Genomic DNA, 21,287 nt, shown 5'->3' on the forward strand with positions numbered 1-21,287 from the left:
AAGTGCTACAGAGTGAAAGCACTTAAAACTTGAGGCCTGTGAAATAGCAAAAGAATAAAAATTCAAGGCTTAGTATATCCTAAAACCAGGTGACACCGGTTTTCAAGCCTTATAAGGGACTCCCTACAGCTTACCAGCTCCCTGCTTCATACAACCTCTGCCTTTTATTCTTCAGTAAAGTTTCATTTGAAAACAGAAATTTTGAGACTTTTATTTCTTTTTCAAGCAGCTGGCATACAACATATACAAATGTGAGACTTCTAAACCCTTAAGTTAGTTCAGAACACTTTGCCAAGATCTGGCTGGACTAAGAATCCACAGTCAACCACATACTAACAGGCACCCAAACCTACTACAGTCTACAGCTTAAAGTGTCAAAAGGTTGGGGACACAAGAGGAAAAACAAGAAGCTGCAAGGTCAAAGTGGTACATGTATGGGATCCCTACTCAAAAAATTCACTGGCACCTGCTATTCAGAATTATGCCAGGGCACATGAAGCCAAATAACTTAAAGGCAATTTTTGACACTTCCTATTTGTCAACAACAATGACCTTTCTTCTTTTTAGGAAGCAATTACACTGCTTAAGTCCCCTAACTCCTATAGCCTTCATACTATTTTTTCCTCTTTACTTCCCAAAGCCTGGGAATTTATTTTGAGACCAGCATTTTCACAGAAGGACTGAATCCAGTATCACAAAGTGGCAAGACTGCTCCATAGCAAAGTCCAAACAAAAAGAGCAAGCCCCCAAACATAACAAAGCAGTGAATCTACAAATTAAGGTCTCCCCTGAATATGAAGACTTAGCTATTAAGTTTAGAAAAGCACTACAGAGTGAGGACTGGCTGACTAGATGCCCTGGATTAAACGACCAATATCATACTTTCTCTAGTCCACCACCTCTCACTATGCTTCCTTTGCAGTTTCCTTTGTAGTTCTATTAATAGCTTGGCTGGGGCGGGGGGTGTATTTGGACTGACACTTTAAAAAAAAATTTAATTAATTAATTTTAATTAGAGGCTAATTACTTTACAATACTGTGGTGGTTTTTGCCATACATTGCCATGAATCAGCCACAGGTGTACATGTTGGACTGTGTACACTTTTCACATAAGCTCAGCTCTCCCAGGTACCACTTCTTTCAACACTGTTTCACTAAATCCCTTTTTTCTAATTTCTCTTCTTTCTAGAATAGGCAGTAACATAATTTCACCTTCATGTAAATTCCAGGGTCTTTACCTGAGGGCTGTTTGGCAACTGCTAAATGATGATGGATGGGGTTTAGAAGCCTGAATTACATTTATGATCTGACAGCTAGGAAGACAAGCAGGCAAAAACCAGGCTAGCAAATGCATTTAAGATTTATTTCTGCCATCTGGACTAACGCCAATGATCCTGTTATAGTGTCAAAGGCTACGTCCAAATTCTAGATAAGCAGACTACAATACAAAATTCCAATGAAGTCTCCCATCTCACAATACTTAATGTAGCATGAGAATTTATCTAGAAATGTCATTGTTTTAGTGAATTATTTAATATACCACTATGAAATCTGTAGAAAAATTTGTGATTTCAAAGTAAAAAAAAATTACTTTTCACATCTATAATCAATCATAAATTTATTACCAATTTTGATGACTAGTGAATCTAGAAACATTCTGACTGATGCCTGGCATTTTAAAGTTTTACATTTCAAGACTAGGTTTTTCAGATCTAAAATAAGGTTAATTTCATATATCTAAATTTTACCTTGTAAATCTGAGGAATCACTACATAGAAATGTTTGTGCTGTTCTCCATTAAAGTTTTGTAATTGTGCAGCATATTCATTCTTATTTTCATCAGCCATATGCGTACGTAGATTCAACTGCTGTTTAGCCTAGAGGCAAATTGGTCCAAATCATTACCAATGAGAAGAGGAGCAACAAAATCACAGTTAATTCACTTTTTAGAAGTTATACTAAAACTAGGCTTTTTCTAACTACTGATATCATTTAAAAGTAAAGGAGATGCTTACAGATCTTTATTTTTTAATTGAAGGAGAATTGCTTTCCAGAATTTTGTTGTTTTCTGTCAAATATCAACATGAATCAGCCATAGGTATACATATGTCCCCTCTGTTATGGCCAGTCGCCCTGTTGCAATATTCCCTTTCTCTTACTACAATAATAAATCCTCTCCCTTGTAATAAACCATTTGAATAAAATTTCTTAACGAATGGGTTTTTCTAATTAAATAAATGACAACATTGTGGTTTGTCAGTAAGCATTTAATCAGAAAAGGAAAAAAAACATCAGGAGTAATTTTGACAGTTACAAAGTTATCAGTAAAACTTCTCTTCAAATATAATCCAGTTACATTCAACTCAGAACCACAATGAATCCAGGTAACAGTAAAAATGTAATTTGGGGATAATGTAACGCTTAACAATACTTTCTACCTCTATACAAAACAACAGATATTGATACTTTAAGGAATGCTTAATTAGAATATAGTTCTCTTCATCTCAAGCTCTTACAGAAATGCTTTTCCAGTGAGTCACATTAATGCCATCTATATTAATGAGAACATCTGCATACAAACAACACAAATCATTAATTCCAGGTTTACTGGAGGTAATCTAAACAATTTTCTCAATTGCTTATAAATTAATAGGAAAAAAAAATAAGAATTGAACTCTTTTCTCAATATTCCAACACTCAGTATTCCAAACTCAGTTAATACTCAATATTCCAAACTCCAAATACAGTTTCTTAGTATTCCAAGCTATAAATTGTTACATGAGACTTCTCTGAAAATAATAAAAGCACATTGTGAATACACTTCATTATTCTAATCCTAGTTTTTATAATTGTAATCCCGAACCTTCTAACAGTAGATCCACAAGTTAGTTCTTCTGAACTCAGAAACAAACTGACATACCAATATACACGGTAGTCAAGATTTCAAATGAGTCCACAAATATCCATTTAATTCATGGTGTTCTTGAAGATTAAAATAAATAAGTACTATGGAAACTAAACACCATTTCCTAAAGTATTTCTAAAGAAAAATACACTTCAAGTTCTAACCTGAGACTCTAAGAACACATTCATTCACTCCTTTCCCTTTTCTCCCTCCTCTTACAAACTATGATGAAATGAAGGATTCCAAGTATTCCCTACCCACACGGTTCTTTCTTTCAGGGGAGGCGCCTCCTATTTCAAGTCACTGGCTATGATACCTAAAGCCTAGATGAAGGACTCCAACAGGTTATGAAAAAGTGTAAGACTAGAAACTAAAACAACTGACACCTTCCCTGACATATTCTGGTTTTCACATCTACTGCCTTTGCTTTCTTTTTCTATTTTATATTTCACTAAATTAAAAAAAAAATTAATTGTGGCAAAATACACAATACACATAAAATGTACCCATCTTAATTATTTTTAAGTGTGTAGTTTGATAGTGTTGTGTATATTCAATGTTGTGCAACTGCCTTCCTTTTCTTCAGGAAGATACACTAATTGGCCTGCTCCCTCTTCACCTTTGTTTTGTTTTTGTTTTTAATTGTATCAGTACTTAAATCTATGTTTCCTTCCCTTCCTAGACACTGAAAACAGAATTCCTCTACTCTCCAGATTCTAAAGTAAATCCTCAAAGTTTTCCCAATTCTCTAATAATTAAAGGGGCTGCAAACAAGGGAAAAAAAAAAAAAAGGAAGATATAAACATTAAAGTTCTGAACTAGTTAGGTCAAACTAACTAGTAGACATGTTATATCTAGATTTCAAGATGTATGAACAGTCTCTAAAGATATCTTTATAGATAGAAATGAATAAGCTAAAAATGAGAGTCCAGTTAAACCTAATTTGTTTAATACACAAACTATGTATTATATTGATGTATCAGAAGAGTTCTTGAGTCAGTGTCAACCAGCAAGGAAGACTCCTGACTCTCACATATAAAACAGTTCTGTTTACAAGTGTTGTGGTCCACATTTTTATCAAGTAATGCTAACACACTGTGTGTATTACATGATGCCTAGAAGGCAATGGCACCCAACTTCAGTACTCTTGCCTGGAAAATCCCATGGACAGAGGAGCCTGGTAGGCTGCAGTCCATGGGGTCGCTAGGAGTCGGACATGACTGAGCGACTTCACTTTCACTTTTCACTTTCACGCATTGGAGAAGGAAATGGCAACCTACTCCAGTGTTCTTGCCTGGAGAATCCCAGGGATGGGGGAGCCTGGTGGGCTGCCGTCTATGGGGTCGCACAGAGCCGGACACGACTGAAGCAACTTAGCAGCAGCAGCAGAAGGAAATTAATATAGTGGGTGATCAAATTCAGGGATCCAAAAACCTTAACAGCAGGATCAAATCTAGTAATTGACATAGATGTAGCATATGCATTTAAAATGTCAACAGTACAAGTTCTGTCTGAGGCACATAAACTTGTAACTCCTCATATATGAAAAGACATGGGGATTTCAGTTAACCATAAACTCACTGAAAGTCAATCCGAACAACCAATATACATTTAGGGTATTATGTATACCCTACAAAAAAAACCCCAAATACACAATATACATTTAAGGTATAACTGTCAAAAAACCAATATACATTTAGGGTGTAATTAATATAAATTTAGTTTCAAAACAAGCAAGGTAATCAAACTCAGAACTGATCAAATTGAACTATATACAACATACTTTAAGTGGAATATTGGTTAATTAAATGATATCTAAATGGAAGTAGTCATAGTGAAAGGTAACTTGAAGATATTTCACATGTAGAATAGTTGAAGAAACAGACAATTCATCTATGGGTAGAGAATCTGCTAAAAATATCTAAATACCTATTTATGAGAAAAACAGATTTGTTATTTCAGTTTTTTTACAAACTGAAAGTGAACAGGGAGATGAGTGGGGTCAATATAAGGAAATGGTAATTTTTTTTTTTTTTAATGAACAGGCTATTTTAAGTTTCTATATTTCCAGTGACAGGGAACTTACTATCATAAGAGGTGTAGGTTATTAAAAATAGGGTAGACAAGATAAAAGCATAAGTTACAGCAGAAGATCTTTAAGGTAACTGTAACCTAAAATGTTTACGATTTTAGGGTTTTTAAAAAATTGGTAAAGCAAATGGAAGGTAGAAAATAAAGTATTCCTTTCTCCTTACTTTTTCTTCTTCTGATGCTATAGAATATTATAAAATTCTAAGGAGAAGATATACTAATGGTGGACCTTTGTATATACAAAAAGAACGGAGTAAGGTTCGTCTATATTTCAAAACTCCAACATTTCAACACTATCACTGTGTCAAATATCCTAAGATAAAGAGCGTACAGCAAGGGAGAAGGAAAAGCTAAGCCACAACAGTTATAGGACTGACCCTACCAACAGTTATGTTATACAACTTCTGGCCCAGACTCAGTGAATGACAAGAGAGAATTCAGCTTTCCAAAATGAGTGAATGAATGAACTAATAAACAAATAGCGATAAATCACATTTCTGACAGTTTTATCATGTTTTCCTTTCTGTAAAGTTGAGAAGCACACTATCCAGCCTCTATCTGCATACCCTATCAACATACCTTAGACTTTCTGTCTTATTTGGGAATAGGACAGAAGCTCATTCCTATTAGCAATTAAATCTTTCCTATGCACTTTGAATGCAGTTGACATTATTAATTTTGTTTACTTTCTCAGACCAGAATTGTAATTTAAAGTACACAAATATTTGTGTATTTTAGATTAGATGTAGAGTATCTCTTGCAGAAACGCTAATACTAACATGAATATTGTAACTATGCTCCATATGCAAGTAATAATATTTTGATATTAAAGTCAGCTTGAATTATTTCTTACCTTTTCAACATCTGCCTTGGTTGCATTCGTGTCATTATCCAATCTTTCGTAACTCTGTTGTGCCTTCTCTGCCTCTCTACATTCTCTTTCAAATTTCTTTTTACTCTGTTAAAAAAAATTAAAATACTGAAAAATAAAATTAGAGTTATCTCATTTAAAAGTTAATAAACAATACTAATACTAATAAATAATACATGGAACCACAAAAGACCAGAACTGCCAAAGCAATCCTGAGGAAAAAGGAGAAAGCTGGAGGCATAAGCCTTCTAGATAAAAGACAGTACTATGAAGCTACAGTTATCAAAACAGTATGATACTGGCACAAAAAAGACAGCAGGTCAATGGAACAGAACAGAGAATGCAGAAATTAGCCAACACACCTCTTTAACAAAGAAGCCAAGAATATTAAATGGAGAAAAGACAATCTCTTTTGCAAGTGGTGTTGGGAAAGCTGGACAGCTATGTGTAAATCAATGAAATTAGGACACCCCCTCACATATGTAAGAATAAATTCAAAACGTTAAAGACAGTAACATAAAACAGGGCACCATTAAACTCCTAAAAGAGAACATAAGCAAAACATTCTCAGATATAATATTTTCTTAGATCAGTCTCCCAAGGCAAAAGAAGTAAAAGCAAAAAATAAACAAATGGGACCTAATCAAACTTTTAAAAGCCTTTGCAAAGAAAAGCATAAACAAAATGAAAAGACCTATGGAACAGGAAAAAATGTTTGCAAATGATGTGACTGACAAGGGGTTAACATTCAAAATATACAAACATATACAACTCAGTATTTAAAAACAAAAAAAAAAGAACAATCAAAAAGTGGGCAGATCTAAAATTTCTCCAAAGAAGACATACAGATGGTGAACAGACACATGAAAAGGTGTTCAACATAGGTAATTATTAGAGAAATACAAATCAAAACCACAAAGAAGTATCATCTCACACTGTTCAGAATGACTATCATCAAAATGTCTACAAATAATGAATGCTGAAGAGGGTATGGAGAAAAAGGAACTGTTCTACACAGTAGAAATGTGAATTGGTGTAGCCACTGTGGAAACCAGCATGCAGTTTTCTCAAGAAACTAAAAACAGAACTACCGTATGATCTAGCAGTGCACTCCTGGGCATATATCCAGAAAAGATGAAAAATATATGCATCACAATATTCACAGCAGCAGCATTTATAATATTAATAGCTAAGCCATGGAAACAACCCAAATGCCCATCAACAGAAAACTGGTTTAAGAAGATGTGCGCTATATATATATATATATATACACACACATACACATACACACACAATGGGTGTTACTCAGCCATAAGGAATGAAATATTATCATATGCAGCAACATGGATGGACCTAGAGAATATCATACTAAGCAAAGTAAGTCAGACAAACATTATATAATATCACTTTTAAATGAAATCTAAAAAAAAAATACAAATGACCATATATGCAGAACAGAAACAGACTCACAGACATAGAAAACAAACTTAATCATTACCAAAAGGGAAAGGGGGGAAGAGGGTTAAACTAGGAGTACGAGGTTCAGTTGAGCTATTGCAAATCCTGAAAGATGATGCTGTGAAAGTGCTGCACTCAATACGCCAGCACATTTGGAAAACTCAGCAGTGGCCACAGGACTGGAAAAGGTCAGTTTTCACTCCAATCCCAAAGAAAGGCAATGCCAAAGAATGCACAAACTACTGCACAATTGCACTCATCTCACACGCTAGTAAGGTAATGCTCAAAATTCTCCAAGCCAGGCTTCAGCAATACGTGAACCATGAACTTCCTGATGTTCAAGCTGGTTTTAGAAAATGCAGAGGAACCAGAGATCAAATTGCCAACATCCGCTGGATCATAGAAAAAGCAAGAGAGTTTCAGAAAAACACCTATTTCTGCTTTATTGACTATGCCAAAGCCTTTGACTATGTGGATCACAATAAACTGTGGAAAATTCTGAAAGAGATGGGAATACCAGACCACCTGATCTGCCTCTTGAGAAACCTGTATGCAGGTCAGGAAGCAACAGTTAGAACTGGACATGGAACAACAGTACGGGGTTAACAGATACAAACTACTATACATGAAACAGATCAGCAACAGGATTTACAAGGAACTATATTCAATATCTTGTAATAACCTATAATGGAAAATAATCTGAAAAAACTCATATAGATATATATAAAACTGAATCACTTTGCTGTACACGTGAAACCAACACAATATTAAAAACCAACTCTACCTCAATTTAAAAAAGAAAGTAACTTTAAGGTGTTGCTACTGTGAAATGTGTAAAATTGCATACTCAAAGTGAAATTTTTCTAAATTAGAAATTTTACTATTGCAAACCATGCACTTTAAACATCAGATATCATAAGACTGTAAAGAAAAAAATTATAAGCATAACTGAGTTAATATTTATTATGCATCTCAATCTCTTTATAATAAAAATAATCACATGTACTTAAGCTCAATTTAAGCAGGACTTTTGGTTTGTTCAGTGTTTTTGTTTGGTTTTTATGCATTTTGTTGATTGGTTTGATGTTTGCTTGTTTTTTTGTGTTTGTTTTTTTGATGGGATCCCAATGTAGCTTAGAATATGGAAACATCCCTCCAGACTGGTTTTGTGTTGTTTCTTCCATGTGTCCCAAGAAATACCATCTGCACAATGGCTCCTGAATTATTTAAAATTTAATTCAAATTACCATAACTTTGCAAAAGCTATTCAGAACTTAACATGTGATATATTTACTTTCCTGTGCACATTTTTTATCCTTAAATTAATGTCTCTTTCTTAAAAAATTGCTTTAGTTTCCAATGTACTCTTCTCTAATTTAACCCTGGTGTCCCCAGTTCTTTAAACCTCTCCTCAATTAATTCAACTACATTCACAATTCTATTAATTTTATTTTCCTAATGAAATCAAGAACTCAAGAGGTTTTTAACCTGCTAAATTTTGGACTGATTACCAAACTAGGCCTACTGTTACCTTGGGATTTCCCTTCACCATTTCCTGGGGATTCCTTTCAACTCTCCCTTAATTTGAATTAATCTCTAGCTCTACACCTTCCCCTCTCTTGGTTCATTTCTCTATTTTGCTAGAACACATTCAGCAGTAGCTTCCTAAAAGAAGGTTTGTGGGAGATAATTTTTTGAGTCTCCAAGACTCCAAGCCTTTCCATCTCTTTTTATAAAGTTTAACTGGGTATGAAACTCTTGAGTAGGAAACTGTCTTCTTTCAGACATGTAAAAGTACTACTTCATTGTTCTGGCTTCCTGATCCCTGATCGTTTGCATAAAACATATTTATTTTATATTTTGTTTTTCATCTATGGAGTTTGGTAGGATCGTCTCCCTCTAACTGTCCTGAAATTTCATTAAGCTATGTCTTGTAACTGTGCTGGATACCTGGAAAATCCTTTCCATCTAGAAACTCATGTCTTTCTATTCTGGGAAAATTTTCTTCCTGAATTAATTTTCCCTATCTATTTTCTATGTTTTCTATTTTTTAAGATGATTCTTACCTTGAAAATCAATCTACAGGATGAATCCTCTAATTCTCTTATCAATCTCTGTCATTTTGCTCTACTTTAAAACAACAGAATGGGAAAGACTAGAGACCTCTTCAAGAAAATTAGAGATACCAAGGGAACATTTCATGCAAAGATGGGCTCGATAAAGGACAGAAATGGTATGGACCTAACAGAAGCAGAAGATATTAAGAAGAGATGGCAAGAATACACAGAACTGTACAAAAAAGACCTTCACAACCCAGATAATCACGATGGTGTGATCACTCATCTACAGCCAGACATCCTGGAATGTGAAGTCAAGTGGGCCTTAGAAAGCATCACTACAAACAAAGCTAGTGGAGGTAATGGAATTCCAGTGGAGCCATTTCAAATCCTGAAAGACAATGCTGTGAAAGTGCTGCACTCAATATGCCAGCAAATTTGGAAAACTCAGCAGTGGCCACAGGACTGAAAAAGGTCAGTTTTCATTCCAATCCCAAAGAAAGGCAATGCCAAAGAATGCTCAAACTACCGCACAATTGCACTCATCTCACACGCTAGTAAAGTAATGCTCAAAATTCTCCAAGCCAGGCTTCAGCAATACGTGAACCGTGAACTTTCTCATGTTGAAGCTGGATTTAGAAAAGGCAGAGGAACCAGAGATCAAATTGCCAACATCTGCTGGATCATCGAAAAAGCAAGAGAGTTCCAGAAAAACATCTATTTCTGCTTTATTGACTATGCCAAAGCCTTTGACTGTGTGGATCACAATAGACTGTGGAAAATTCTGAAAGAGATGGGAATACCAGACCACCTGTTCTGCCTCTTGAGAAATGTGTATGCAGGTCAGGAAGCAACAGTTAGAACTGGACACGGAACAACAGACTGGTTCCAAATAAGAAAAGGAGTACGTCAAGGCTGTATATTGTCACCCTGCTTATTTAACTTCTATGCAGAGTACATTATGAGAAACGCTGGGCTGGAAGAAGCACAAGCTGGAATCAAGATTGTTGGGAGAATCTCAATAACCTCAGATATGCAGATGACACCACCCTTATGGCAGAAAGTGAAGAGGAACTCAAAAGCCTCTTGATGAAAGTGAAAGTGGAGAGTGGAAAAGTTGGCTTAAAGCTCAACGTTCAGAAAACGAAGATCATGGCACCTGGTCCCACCACTTCATGGGAAGTAGATGGGGAAACAGTGGAAACAGTGTCAGACTTTATTTTTCTGGGCTCCAAAATCACTACAGATGGTGATTGCAGCCATGAAATTAAAAGACGCTTACTCCTTGGAAGGAAAGTTATGACCAACCTAGATAGCATATTGAAAAGCAGAGACATTACTTTGCCAACAAAGGTCCATCTAGTCAAGGCTATGGTTTTTCCAGTGGTCATGTATGGATGTGAGAGTTGGACTGTGAAGAAGGCTGAGTGCCGAAGAATTGATGCCTTTGAACTGTGGTGTTGGAGAAGACTCTTGGGAGTCCCTTGGACTGCGAGGAGATCCAACCAGTCCATTCTGAAGGAGACCAGCCCTGGGATTTCTTTGGAGGGAATGATGCTGAAGCTGAAGCTCTGGTACTTTGGCTACCTCATGCGAAGAGTTGACTCATTGGAAAAAGACTCTGATGCTGGGAGGGCTTGGGGGCAGGAGGAGAAGGGGACGACAGAGGATGAGATGGCTGGATGGCATCACTGACTCGATGGACGTGAGTCTGAGTGAACTCCGGGAGTTAGTGATGGACAGGGAGGCCTGGCGTGCTGCAATTCATGGTGTCGCAAAGAATCGGACACGACTGAGCGACTGAACTGAACTGAAGACTTTTTCAATTTCATTCTTTCCAGTCAGCTTTTCATAAAGTTCTTTTTTGTTCTTTGTATGTTCCTTTCTTAATAGTATCTTGTTCCTATTTCAGGGATGTAATCATTTCTCTATTCCCTATGAAAAATGTTAATAATAGTTCTGGGTGTTTGGCTTGTTTGCTTTTCATTTTTAATTTCTATTTCCTTTCATAGTCACTGTTTCTTCAAAGTTGCTTTTTTTTTTCCCCCCTGTATACTTTGCTGTTTATGTCTGGAGATTTCTGCCAATCTGCTCTTCTTATTTGAAAAGCTAACTGGCTTTAAGTTAGCTTTGGAGTTTCCTTGGAGAAACCATGGTGCCTGTATCTTTAAGTCTTTTCCTCTAAACCTAATTAAATTCCACAGAGGAAATTCTTCCAACTTCTTGTCTGGAAAACATATACCTTGCTACCTGTATTCTGAGAATTACTAAGAAGAAAGCACAGGATGTCAACATTTTCTGTTTACCTAACCAGTTACAAGGTCAATTTTTTGTCTTGGGCATTACAAAACTATTCAGATAGTGCAAATCTCATTAACTACAAGGTCAAAAGGTTTAACCTTCTCACAGGTTACCTCCCACTCCTTGACCTTCAGATAGAGACAAGGTTCTCTGTTGTCTCCCTTGGCCTGTCCAGAGTTCCTGCCACTTTTCACTAAAGGTTTAACCCTTCAAAGATTCAAACTTTATACAGGGATTTCAGTTCCAACTCTTCACATAGAGCTAAAAACCTAAACTCTGTCCTTTTGTGAGTACTAAATACCAAGCCCTTAGCAAGGTCCTGTAAACCATACCCCAACACCTCTGGAATCACTTTTCAAATGCCATTGTATCACCTCTTACACCTATTGCTCTGGCTTTTAGATTATCCTTAGCTTCCAGCAGTTAAGAGATTTCCCTTTCTTTCAGGTAAGAGCTTGCTGCTGAGCTTAACATACAATAAAAAATATTTTAGCTGTTATATCTAGGTATTTGTAACCAAGTGCTTCCCAGGTGGCACTAGTGGTAAAGAACCCACCTGCCAAGAGACACAGGTTCAATCCCTGGGTCAGGAAGATCCTTGGAGGAGGGAGTGGCAACCCACTCCAATATTCTTGCCTGGAGAATCCCCATGGACAGAGGAGTCTATCGGGCCACCGTCTATAGGGTTGCAAAGAGATGGACAATACTGAAGAGAATGAGCATGCATGCCTCTGGAGCCAAAAGATGTCTGAGTTAGCTCAGCTGACCTTATAGCTAGTACCAGGAATACCTGTAAGTTACATCAAATTTAAAAATTTGATGTAAGAAATTTCTTATAAAAACTTTAAAATGCACTATTTTGATTAGTATGAGACATCAAATGATACTTAAAATGTATTCAAAGCATAAATATATCTGAATATGCATAAAATGCGGAATGTCACTTTCCTGTGAAGATTACATTTCACACTGAATTATCTGAAACTCAGTTCAGAGATGTGTTTTCAAATTGAACAGCTATAGCTACCAATTTTGGTATAATCTGAGGCAATGCATATACACAAAAGTACTTTTATAGTGTCTTCAGATCAGATCAGCCGCTCAGTCGTGTCTGACTCTTTGCGACCCCATGAATCGCAGCATGCCAGTCCTCCCTGTCCATCACCAACTCCCAGAATTCACTCAGACTCACGTCCATCGAGTCAGTGATGCCATCCAGCCATCTCATCCTCTGTCGTCCCCTTCTCCTCCTGCCCCCAAGCCCTCCCAGCATCAGAGTCTTTTCCAATGAGTCAACTCTTCGCATGAGGTGGCCAAAGTACTGGAGTTTCAGCTTCAGCATCATTCCTTCCAAAGGAATCCCAGGGCTGATCTCCTTCAGAATGGACTGGTTGGATCTCCTCGCAGTCCAAGGGACTCTCAAGAGTCTTCTCCAACACCACAGTTCAAAGGCATCAATTCTTCGGCACTCAGCCTTCTTCACAGTCCAACTCTCACATCCATACATGACCACTGGAAAAACCATAGCCTTGACTAGACGAACCTTTGTTGGCAAAGTAATGTCTCTGCTTTTGAATATGCAATCCATGTTGGTCATAACTTTCCTTCCAAGGAGCAAGCATCTTTTAATTTCATGGCTGCAGTCACCATCTGCAGCGATTTTGGAGCCCAGAAAAATAAAGTCTGACACTGTTTCCACTGTTTCCCCATCTATTTCCCATGAAGTGATGGGACCAGATGCCATGGTCTTCGTTTTCTGAATGTTGAGCTTTAAGCCAACTTTTTCCCTCTCCACTTTCACTTTCATCAAGAGGCTTTTGAGTTCCTCTTCACTTTCTGCCATAAGGGTGATGTCATCTGCATATCTGAGGTTATTGATATTTCTCCCAGCAATAACAACTGTCAATTTTTTTCCCTCAATATTCAATACTCCATCACTAATTCAACCTACCCCTGCTAGCTCTTTAAATCTCCTGTCAATTATTTCAAATGTGTTAGACATTTTACAATTTCATTTCCTTGATTAGACATGAAGACATGGGACTAGAAAATGAATCCTGCATATATTTCTCCATATTACACAAAAATTGTATTTGTGTGTCTCTCGCTATACTGTAGGTTCCACAAAAACAAGATCATTATCATATTTGCTTTTGTATCAAACTCAATACATATTGTGGGTATCTTCAATATACCTGAGTTGAGCTGAACTCACCTTTATTTCATAATACTGTCAATGTCTTAAATCTCTCCTACATTTTTTGATGCTTTCTTATGACTCTTACAACTATGCTTAGTAACAATTATTCTAAAGGTAAATCAGCACATATCAACAGGAATGATTTGTGTCAACTCCAGTCTTTAAAGGAACCAATAACTCCTGAGTGTAGGAGTTTGTTATTTTGTGCAAATGAAAGACACACACACATACACACTCATTAGGTGGCAGTACTAAGGATGCTAGTTAAGGCAATTTTAAATTTAATAAATGTAAACAGTCCCTTAAAGTCTTGCTGCAACCAATCAGAAATAAAATCAAAACAAAAACCAAAACAGACTACTAATATACCTAAGAATTCTCAATCAGCACTGATTAGAATCTTACATTTACATTATTAGAGATCCAGTGAACTGGAAGAAACATTTTATATTATCTAGTCTGCTGTCTTCATTTTTCATTTACTAAAGATGAAGTCATGAAAAAAATCAGATGCTAAGGGAAAGGCGAACTAGAACCCAGGTTCTCTTTGTCTCAGTCAAATGGTCTTCTAAGATATATCACTATTTCCTTATTATTTCTATCCTCTACCAATACTTTACAATAACAACTGCAAAGACAAAAAGAATCTTCCTAAATGTCTACAAATACCTGAAGATTACAGAGTTGTTACAAAGTACAGAACCATACAGGGGAAAAAAAAAAGGAAAATGGACACACTGATCTCACATTCTCTATTTACATCAGTGTCAAATTAAGAATACTACTACAATGAGAAATATTAAACTCAAATAGATAAGAAACAAGAGAACTTGGCTTCCCAGGTGACACAGTAGTAAAGACTCTGCCTGCCAATGACAGGAGACATGGGTTTGTTTCTTGGGGCGGGAAGATTTCCTCAAGTACGAAATGGCAACCCACTCGAGTATTCCTGCATGAAAAATTTCAAGGACAGAGGAGCCTGACAGGCTCCAGTCCATGGGGTTGCAAAGAGTTGGACACCAACGAGCAACTGAGCACGAACACACATAAGAGAATTCAGGGCTAAATCAGTCTACGAAAATTTATGTCAAACATGAAAACATCATAACTCACATTATCCATCTGTTTCCAACACATGTCGAGGTATTGCTGAGCTTTTCGTCCCTCTTGAAGATGCTAAAGGTGATAACAACCAAAAAAACACAAATTTTAAAATTACATTTAAACACCAATTAAAGTCTAAAGGCCTCTCCCAAAAGACTTTTCACTTAATTTACTTTCAAGGTCCTAATTATGTAACTTTATCAAGACTCAGGAAGACAAAAACTCTCTAAAATGCATTTCCTAGAATATTATTTAAATACTTCAAATATAATTTTTAAGACATATAATCTCTAGAAAAATACATGATTATAGAGAATAGGGGTAGAAAAAGTTTTTTATAATGGGTCAGATAAATATTTTAGGTGTCGGAAACCACGTGGTCTCTTGCAAATATTCAACTCTGCTAATGTAATGCAAAAGTGGCCACCCGCAATATGTAAGTAACTATCTAAAAATGTAAAAACCATTCTGAGCTCATGCTAACTAGGAAACAAAAACAGGCAGTAAGCTAGAGTTGGCATGCTGGCTAGAGTTTACCAAACCTCAGTCTTAAATCCAAAATGATCACAAATTAGCAAGAATGTCTTGAGATAATTTAAGCTAGAAAAAATGTAGTGAAATAGAAAACCAGTTCATGCTGAATGAACATACATAATTTTAAAAGGCAAAGTAATTACTTCATTTCTGTGAAAACATTATATGCTATTATAACTGTATAAAAATGACAAGAAAATTACCATTTTTCTTTCAGTTTTCAGATCATGAGCATATCTCATTAATTCACCATAAACTCTGTGGGCCATTTCTTCTGCTACTACTTCTCGCTGTCCTGCATAGTCATTTAACTCGTTAAGGATGTTAAAAAAGGCTATACACGAAGTAAACCTGACAAAAACATTAAAAATGGCAAAATTTATTTTTATTCTCATTACAAATATTTTTGTGAGATACAGATCAAACCTGACACTTAACCAATTTTAACATATGCATCCTAAATCTCAGCTACTAGCTCTAAATTAAGCTCTGCCTTAAGCTCAAGTTCTACATGTTTATATATTTCCAGGTAGTCATAATTTATCAATAAAAGGATTTGGGGGTCAAAAAATAATAAGAATACTACCTGCAGGCTCTTTTGGCATACTGGAATCTCTTACGTTGCCAACTGACTGGCCTGAGCTTGGGAATGAACTTGGTTGGATTCCTAGGCTTGGCAGCTGAGCCTGTTGCAGAGATGATGTGCTTGCTCTCCAGGACAGAACCTGCCAATCATACCACTCAAATGCATCTCGATGGGTGATCTACAAACAATTTTGCTATCAGCTCTGGACACAGCTGCCTGTATGCCTGCCCACATCCTGAATGGAAGTGAGGTGCCACTTTGGTTGGCACCACAGAGGGTAAGAAGGGGCAGAAATAAGGGTAAAAAAATGTGTGTGGAGGGAAGGAGAGAGACAAAGAAAATAACTCTATTAAAATGTATAGATCTACTTGAATACACTGCCAGAACGCTCTTATGTAAGCTGAAGGCACACAGCTCAGACAGGACTCCATTAACACTAAACCAAAGACTCCTCTAAATAACTGACAATCATACACAAAGTTGTTTTAAGTTTAGTCTTTGTTTCTGCATTTTACAACCATCCAGTTTCTTTTTGTTTCTGCATTTTACAACCATCCACGTATCCCCGTGTGTAAGAATGCCAGAAAGCTTGTAGGCAATCCCTAAACATTTATTCAGAGTTCCAAAATTACTCTGAAAACCTATTCCTTTTCATTACCCCTTTAACCCAACCAGCTAAATTGTTTTACTATTTGTAAAAGAAAAATCAAGAATCTAACAAGCTGACAACTACAAAATAAAGTATGGAAAAAAATACCCTTCTCTTCTGGAGACTACATTCATTCAAGTGGAGTCCCAATCCACCTATTACTTAGAACTCATACATCAACTATCCTAAAAAGCTATCATCAAGCCCACTGAAATATGCATTCTCATAAGAAAAAATAGTACTTTCCTCTGTCATAAACATAATTTTTTATTATGATACAAATCTTGTTAAAATTTTTATAAAAAGCTAATAGTATAATATTTATTTTACTAAATAACAAAAATATACTCTTTTAAATTTTCATAAGCAATAATAAATAGGTATATAATTTACCTTGGCTCTTCATCTTTGGAGGAACGTTTGGGACAGTACTTCTTAACCAGATTTCTACAGGAAGATTTTTTAAAATTTGTTAAAAATGCTGTTGTCGAAATTGACTTACATTCTAAAAGTCTCCAATTTCATTAAACCAAGAATTTAATGATGTAAAGTAATTAACACAGTAACATGATCATCATTTCATCTCTGCAAAATCAGAGGCAGACAAGCACACGGACTCTGGAGTCAAACTGGACTACATGGGTCACATAAAACCCCTCTCTATGCCCTGTTTTCTATAAATGATGGTAACAGTAACCTCTACCCCATATATGAGAATTAAAGGAGACAGTATTTGCAAAGCACTAACCACAGTCCTTTATAGCATGCTCCTCAAAACATGATCCATAGACTAAGTAAAAGTCCACTTCCTCTTCATTACCGATCCACAACAAGCTAAGTACAGAAGTTGAGAGTAATTTTATAAATGTTGAATCCAACAGCAAAAAATGTAGGGCATTTCATGTCTCTTTTTACATCATTTTTCAAGTATTCAAAACTTTTTGTATTTTATAAAAGCATCAGTAGACACTTTAAAAGAATCTAGTCCGTTATCACAAATAATTTGAGATATACTACAGAGGATGAGACGGCTGGATGGCATCACCGACTCGACGGATGTGAGTTTGAGTGAACTCCGGGATATGGTGATGAACAGGGAGGCCTGGCGTGCTGCGATTCATGGGGTTGCAGAGTCGGACACGACTGAGAGACTAAACTGAATTGAAACTGAAACTATAATATTCATGGAAATTAGCAATTATGAGGTAATTGATTAATGTATGGTATTATGGTTATAACTACAGTCTCCAACCTATAAATTGATTGCATTCCAGAAATTACTTTTAAAGTCAGTGTTTTAAACCATGAATCCATAAATTACTTTAAACAAAAACAAGTCAAATTTGGGCAAAGAACATTCCAAAGAGCAAGTAGTGTCAAATTGTGAACAGTTTTTTGTATATCAGCATTTTAAGCATTATTTAGAATTACAGGTTATAATCAACACACTGTCTTTGCATACCTACATCACTTACTATGCTATTTTATTCTGTAACAGTTTGTAGCAGACACATTTCTGCTCACCAAAAAAACCTTGTTATTTCATACATTTTCCAGCCCACTTCCAGTTGTGGCTAATTCTGTATAATGGGCTGTAACTTTTGTGTAAATACCAAGCTAAAGCTTTATGGCTCATACCTCGGACTTCCTCATTCTCTGCAGAAGCAACTGTGGAAGTTTCATGTTAAGATAAAGATGAAAATAATATGAATTCTTCAGTTACCACATGGACTACTAGAGCATTATCACCTAGCCTTGTGGCTGACTGCATGAGCAAGAAATAAGCTTTTTCTGCTTAGCCCATGAGATTTGGGAGTTATTATTCTAGTACAACTGAGTATATCCTAAACTACAGCTCCTCTATTGTCATGCCTATGTAGTTGTGGTGTGCTGGCCACATGTAACAGTTCAGGAACACCTTTTTCTTTTTTTGGCCACATCCTATGGCATGTGGGATCTTAGTTCCCCCCACCAGGGATTGAACCTAGGCCTGCTGCAGTGGAAGCACAGTCTTAACCACTGGACCATGAGGGAAGTCCCACAGGAACACTTTCAGATCCATAAATCCATGCCAAAGTCAATCCTAAAATTTCTCCTGAAATTCTTGGTAAGAGATGTTCTCTTTTAAAATTTTTATTTTATATTGGAGTGCAGTTGATTAACAATGTGGTTTTAGTTTCAGGTGCAGAGCAAAGTGATTCAGTTACCATTTCTTTCTCCAGGGGATCTTCCTGACCCAGGGATCGAACCCAGGTCTCTTGACACTGCAGGCAGAGTCTTTTACATCTGAGCCACCAGGGAAGCCCAGTTATAACTTTAAATGTATCTATTCTCATTCAAATTCTTTTACCATTTAGATTATTATAGAATATAGCACTGAGTTCCCTATGCTACACAGTAAGTAGGTCCTTGTTGTTTATCAATATGTTCTCTTTATTCTAAAGTTAAATTGATAGGACACAACCCTAAAGAGGCTACTTGGGAATTATATCAACAGAGAGGATAGAAAAATCAGGAGAAAAAGAAATTCTTATTTTTCTGAGTACCCAGATCCCTAAACTTTTCAGTTACATAAGCCATACATTTTTTTCTTTGCTTAAACCAATATAATTTGGGCTTCTGACACTTGAAAGACTATGGCTACTGCCACAGACATTAACACTAAAGTCTTAAGATACTCATACTTTAAACATAGCCTAAACAACACTAATTTGATCTCTAGCTTCTGGGGAAGAGCACCTATACCACAAGAGGGAAGGGGAAGAAGAAAGTAATAATACGTTTACCTTTTGAGCATGCGGGCTTAAAACTCAGCAATTTTTTATAATTGCTCTTGCATCTCTTCTGTAAAAGTTACCCACCTACAGGCAACTCTTCCCAAGGACCAGTAAAGCCCTTAGAAACCATATATAAGACAATAAAGACTCCATCCAAGTGAACCCTGCCATTAGAGAAACTATAGCATAATTCAAAATGTTCTTGTAGTCCACTAAATCAAAACTTCTGCTAGGAGATGACGACACAACAAATTACTAATATTTCTAGGGAGGGGGACTGAGAAGTGATTCATATTTAATGTATTACAATTTTTCTAATTAAAAAAAAAAGTATGATAAAAGGATACCAAGAGAATTTATCCCCGCAAAAAAAAGATATTCCTCAAAGCATCTGATCTCAGTTGGGCTTTCTAAGAAAACAGTCTGAAGTCAGCAAAAATTCATTCCAAGGTGTGATTGGTTACTAAGTCCTACAAATCCCTGCTTTGAATTTTTAACATAATACGCTTATTAGGTCAAATAAATCTCTGGCTTACATTAAGTATGTAAGGGTAAAACATACACGTTGCTCCTAAACTAAAAATACTTTAGGCAATTAATCTCTCTCAAGAAGTCTGCCCTTAGAACTCTCCGACACTGTTAGTGAGAATGTAAATTGGTGCAGTTACTATGGAGAACAGTATGGTTCCTTAAGAAACTGAAAACTGAGCTACCATATGATATAGCAATCCCACTCCTGAGCATATATCCAGAGAAGAACATGGTTTGAACGAATACATGCACCTCAATGTTCTCTGCAGCACTGTTTACAATAGCTAAGGCATGGAAGCAACCTAAATATCCACCGACAGATGAATGGATAAAGTTTATACACCCCCCCCCAGAGTATTATTCAGCCATTAAAAATAATGAAATAATGCCAGTTGTAGCAACATGGATAGACCTGAAGATTATCATACTAAAAGGAGGACAAAGAAAGACATATATAATATGATATCGCTTATTACAAAAGACTTCTTTACAAAACAGACACAGAGTCACAGACTTAAGAGAAAAACTTATAGTTACCAGGAGAGAAAAGGGAGGGGGTGGGATAGATTGGGAGTTTGAGATTGACAGGTACACAATGCTATATTTAAAATAGATAGCCAATAAGTACCTACTTTATAGTACAGGGAACTCAGCTCAATACTCTGTAATAAACTAAATGGAAAAGGAAAAGAATGGATACATTTGTATGTGTAACTGAATCACTGTGCTGTACACTTGAAACTAATACAACATTGTTAATCAACTATACTCCAATATAAAATAAAAATTTTCTAAAAATCTGCCCTTAGTGTCAGTTTCCCTAGGCTGTTTATGAAAAAAATTTCCCATTCTTCTAAATTCAGAGACTCTCCAAACAACCAATTATGAAAAGTAGTTTTTATATGTAACACATGTTTTGAGTATTGTGTTATAAATCAGGAATTAAAGGTTTATACAGATATATGTTATAATAGATGTCATAGATAAGCTACTACTTTGCTTTGATGCATGTGTCTTTCATTCATGTTTTCTCAGTACCTTAGGATCATGCATCACGGATACAGAAAAACTAATACTTTTCAGTAGTCTGAGAAGGCTTCTAAATTTAATGGGCTTCTCTAAAAATTACAGTATTCCCTATATATTCTATGTGGTATTAAATATATCATACTACTTAACTTATATTTAAATTCTGGATTTTAATATTTATCCATTCTAGTTTT

General features: G+C 36.0%; 1 protein-coding gene across 6 annotated transcripts in view; it reads right to left on the reverse strand.

Annotated features, from left to right (window-relative positions):
- FNBP1L (formin binding protein 1 like) overlaps positions 1-21,287 on the reverse strand; it is a 138,775-nt gene that overhangs the window by 25,618 nt on the left and 91,870 nt on the right. For all 6 annotated transcript variants that reach the window (XM_027536468.1, XM_027536472.1, XM_027536466.1 and 3 more), the window contains exons 3-7: positions 17,150-17,203; positions 15,725-15,872; positions 14,997-15,059; positions 5,850-5,954; positions 1,749-1,877 (exon numbers count right to left, since the gene is read on the reverse strand). In XM_027536468.1, the coding sequence (XP_027392269.1) occupies positions 1,749-1,877; positions 5,850-5,954; positions 14,997-15,059; positions 15,725-15,872; positions 17,150-17,203 (499 nt within the window). The remainder of the gene's footprint in view (positions 1-1,748; positions 1,878-5,849; positions 5,955-14,996; positions 15,060-15,724; positions 15,873-17,149; positions 17,204-21,287) is intronic.

This window comes from Bos indicus x Bos taurus, chromosome 3, assembly GCF_003369695.1.
Source record: "Bos indicus x Bos taurus breed Angus x Brahman F1 hybrid chromosome 3, Bos_hybrid_MaternalHap_v2.0, whole genome shotgun sequence".
Taxonomy (NCBI): domain Eukaryota; kingdom Metazoa; phylum Chordata; class Mammalia; order Artiodactyla; family Bovidae; genus Bos; species Bos indicus x Bos taurus.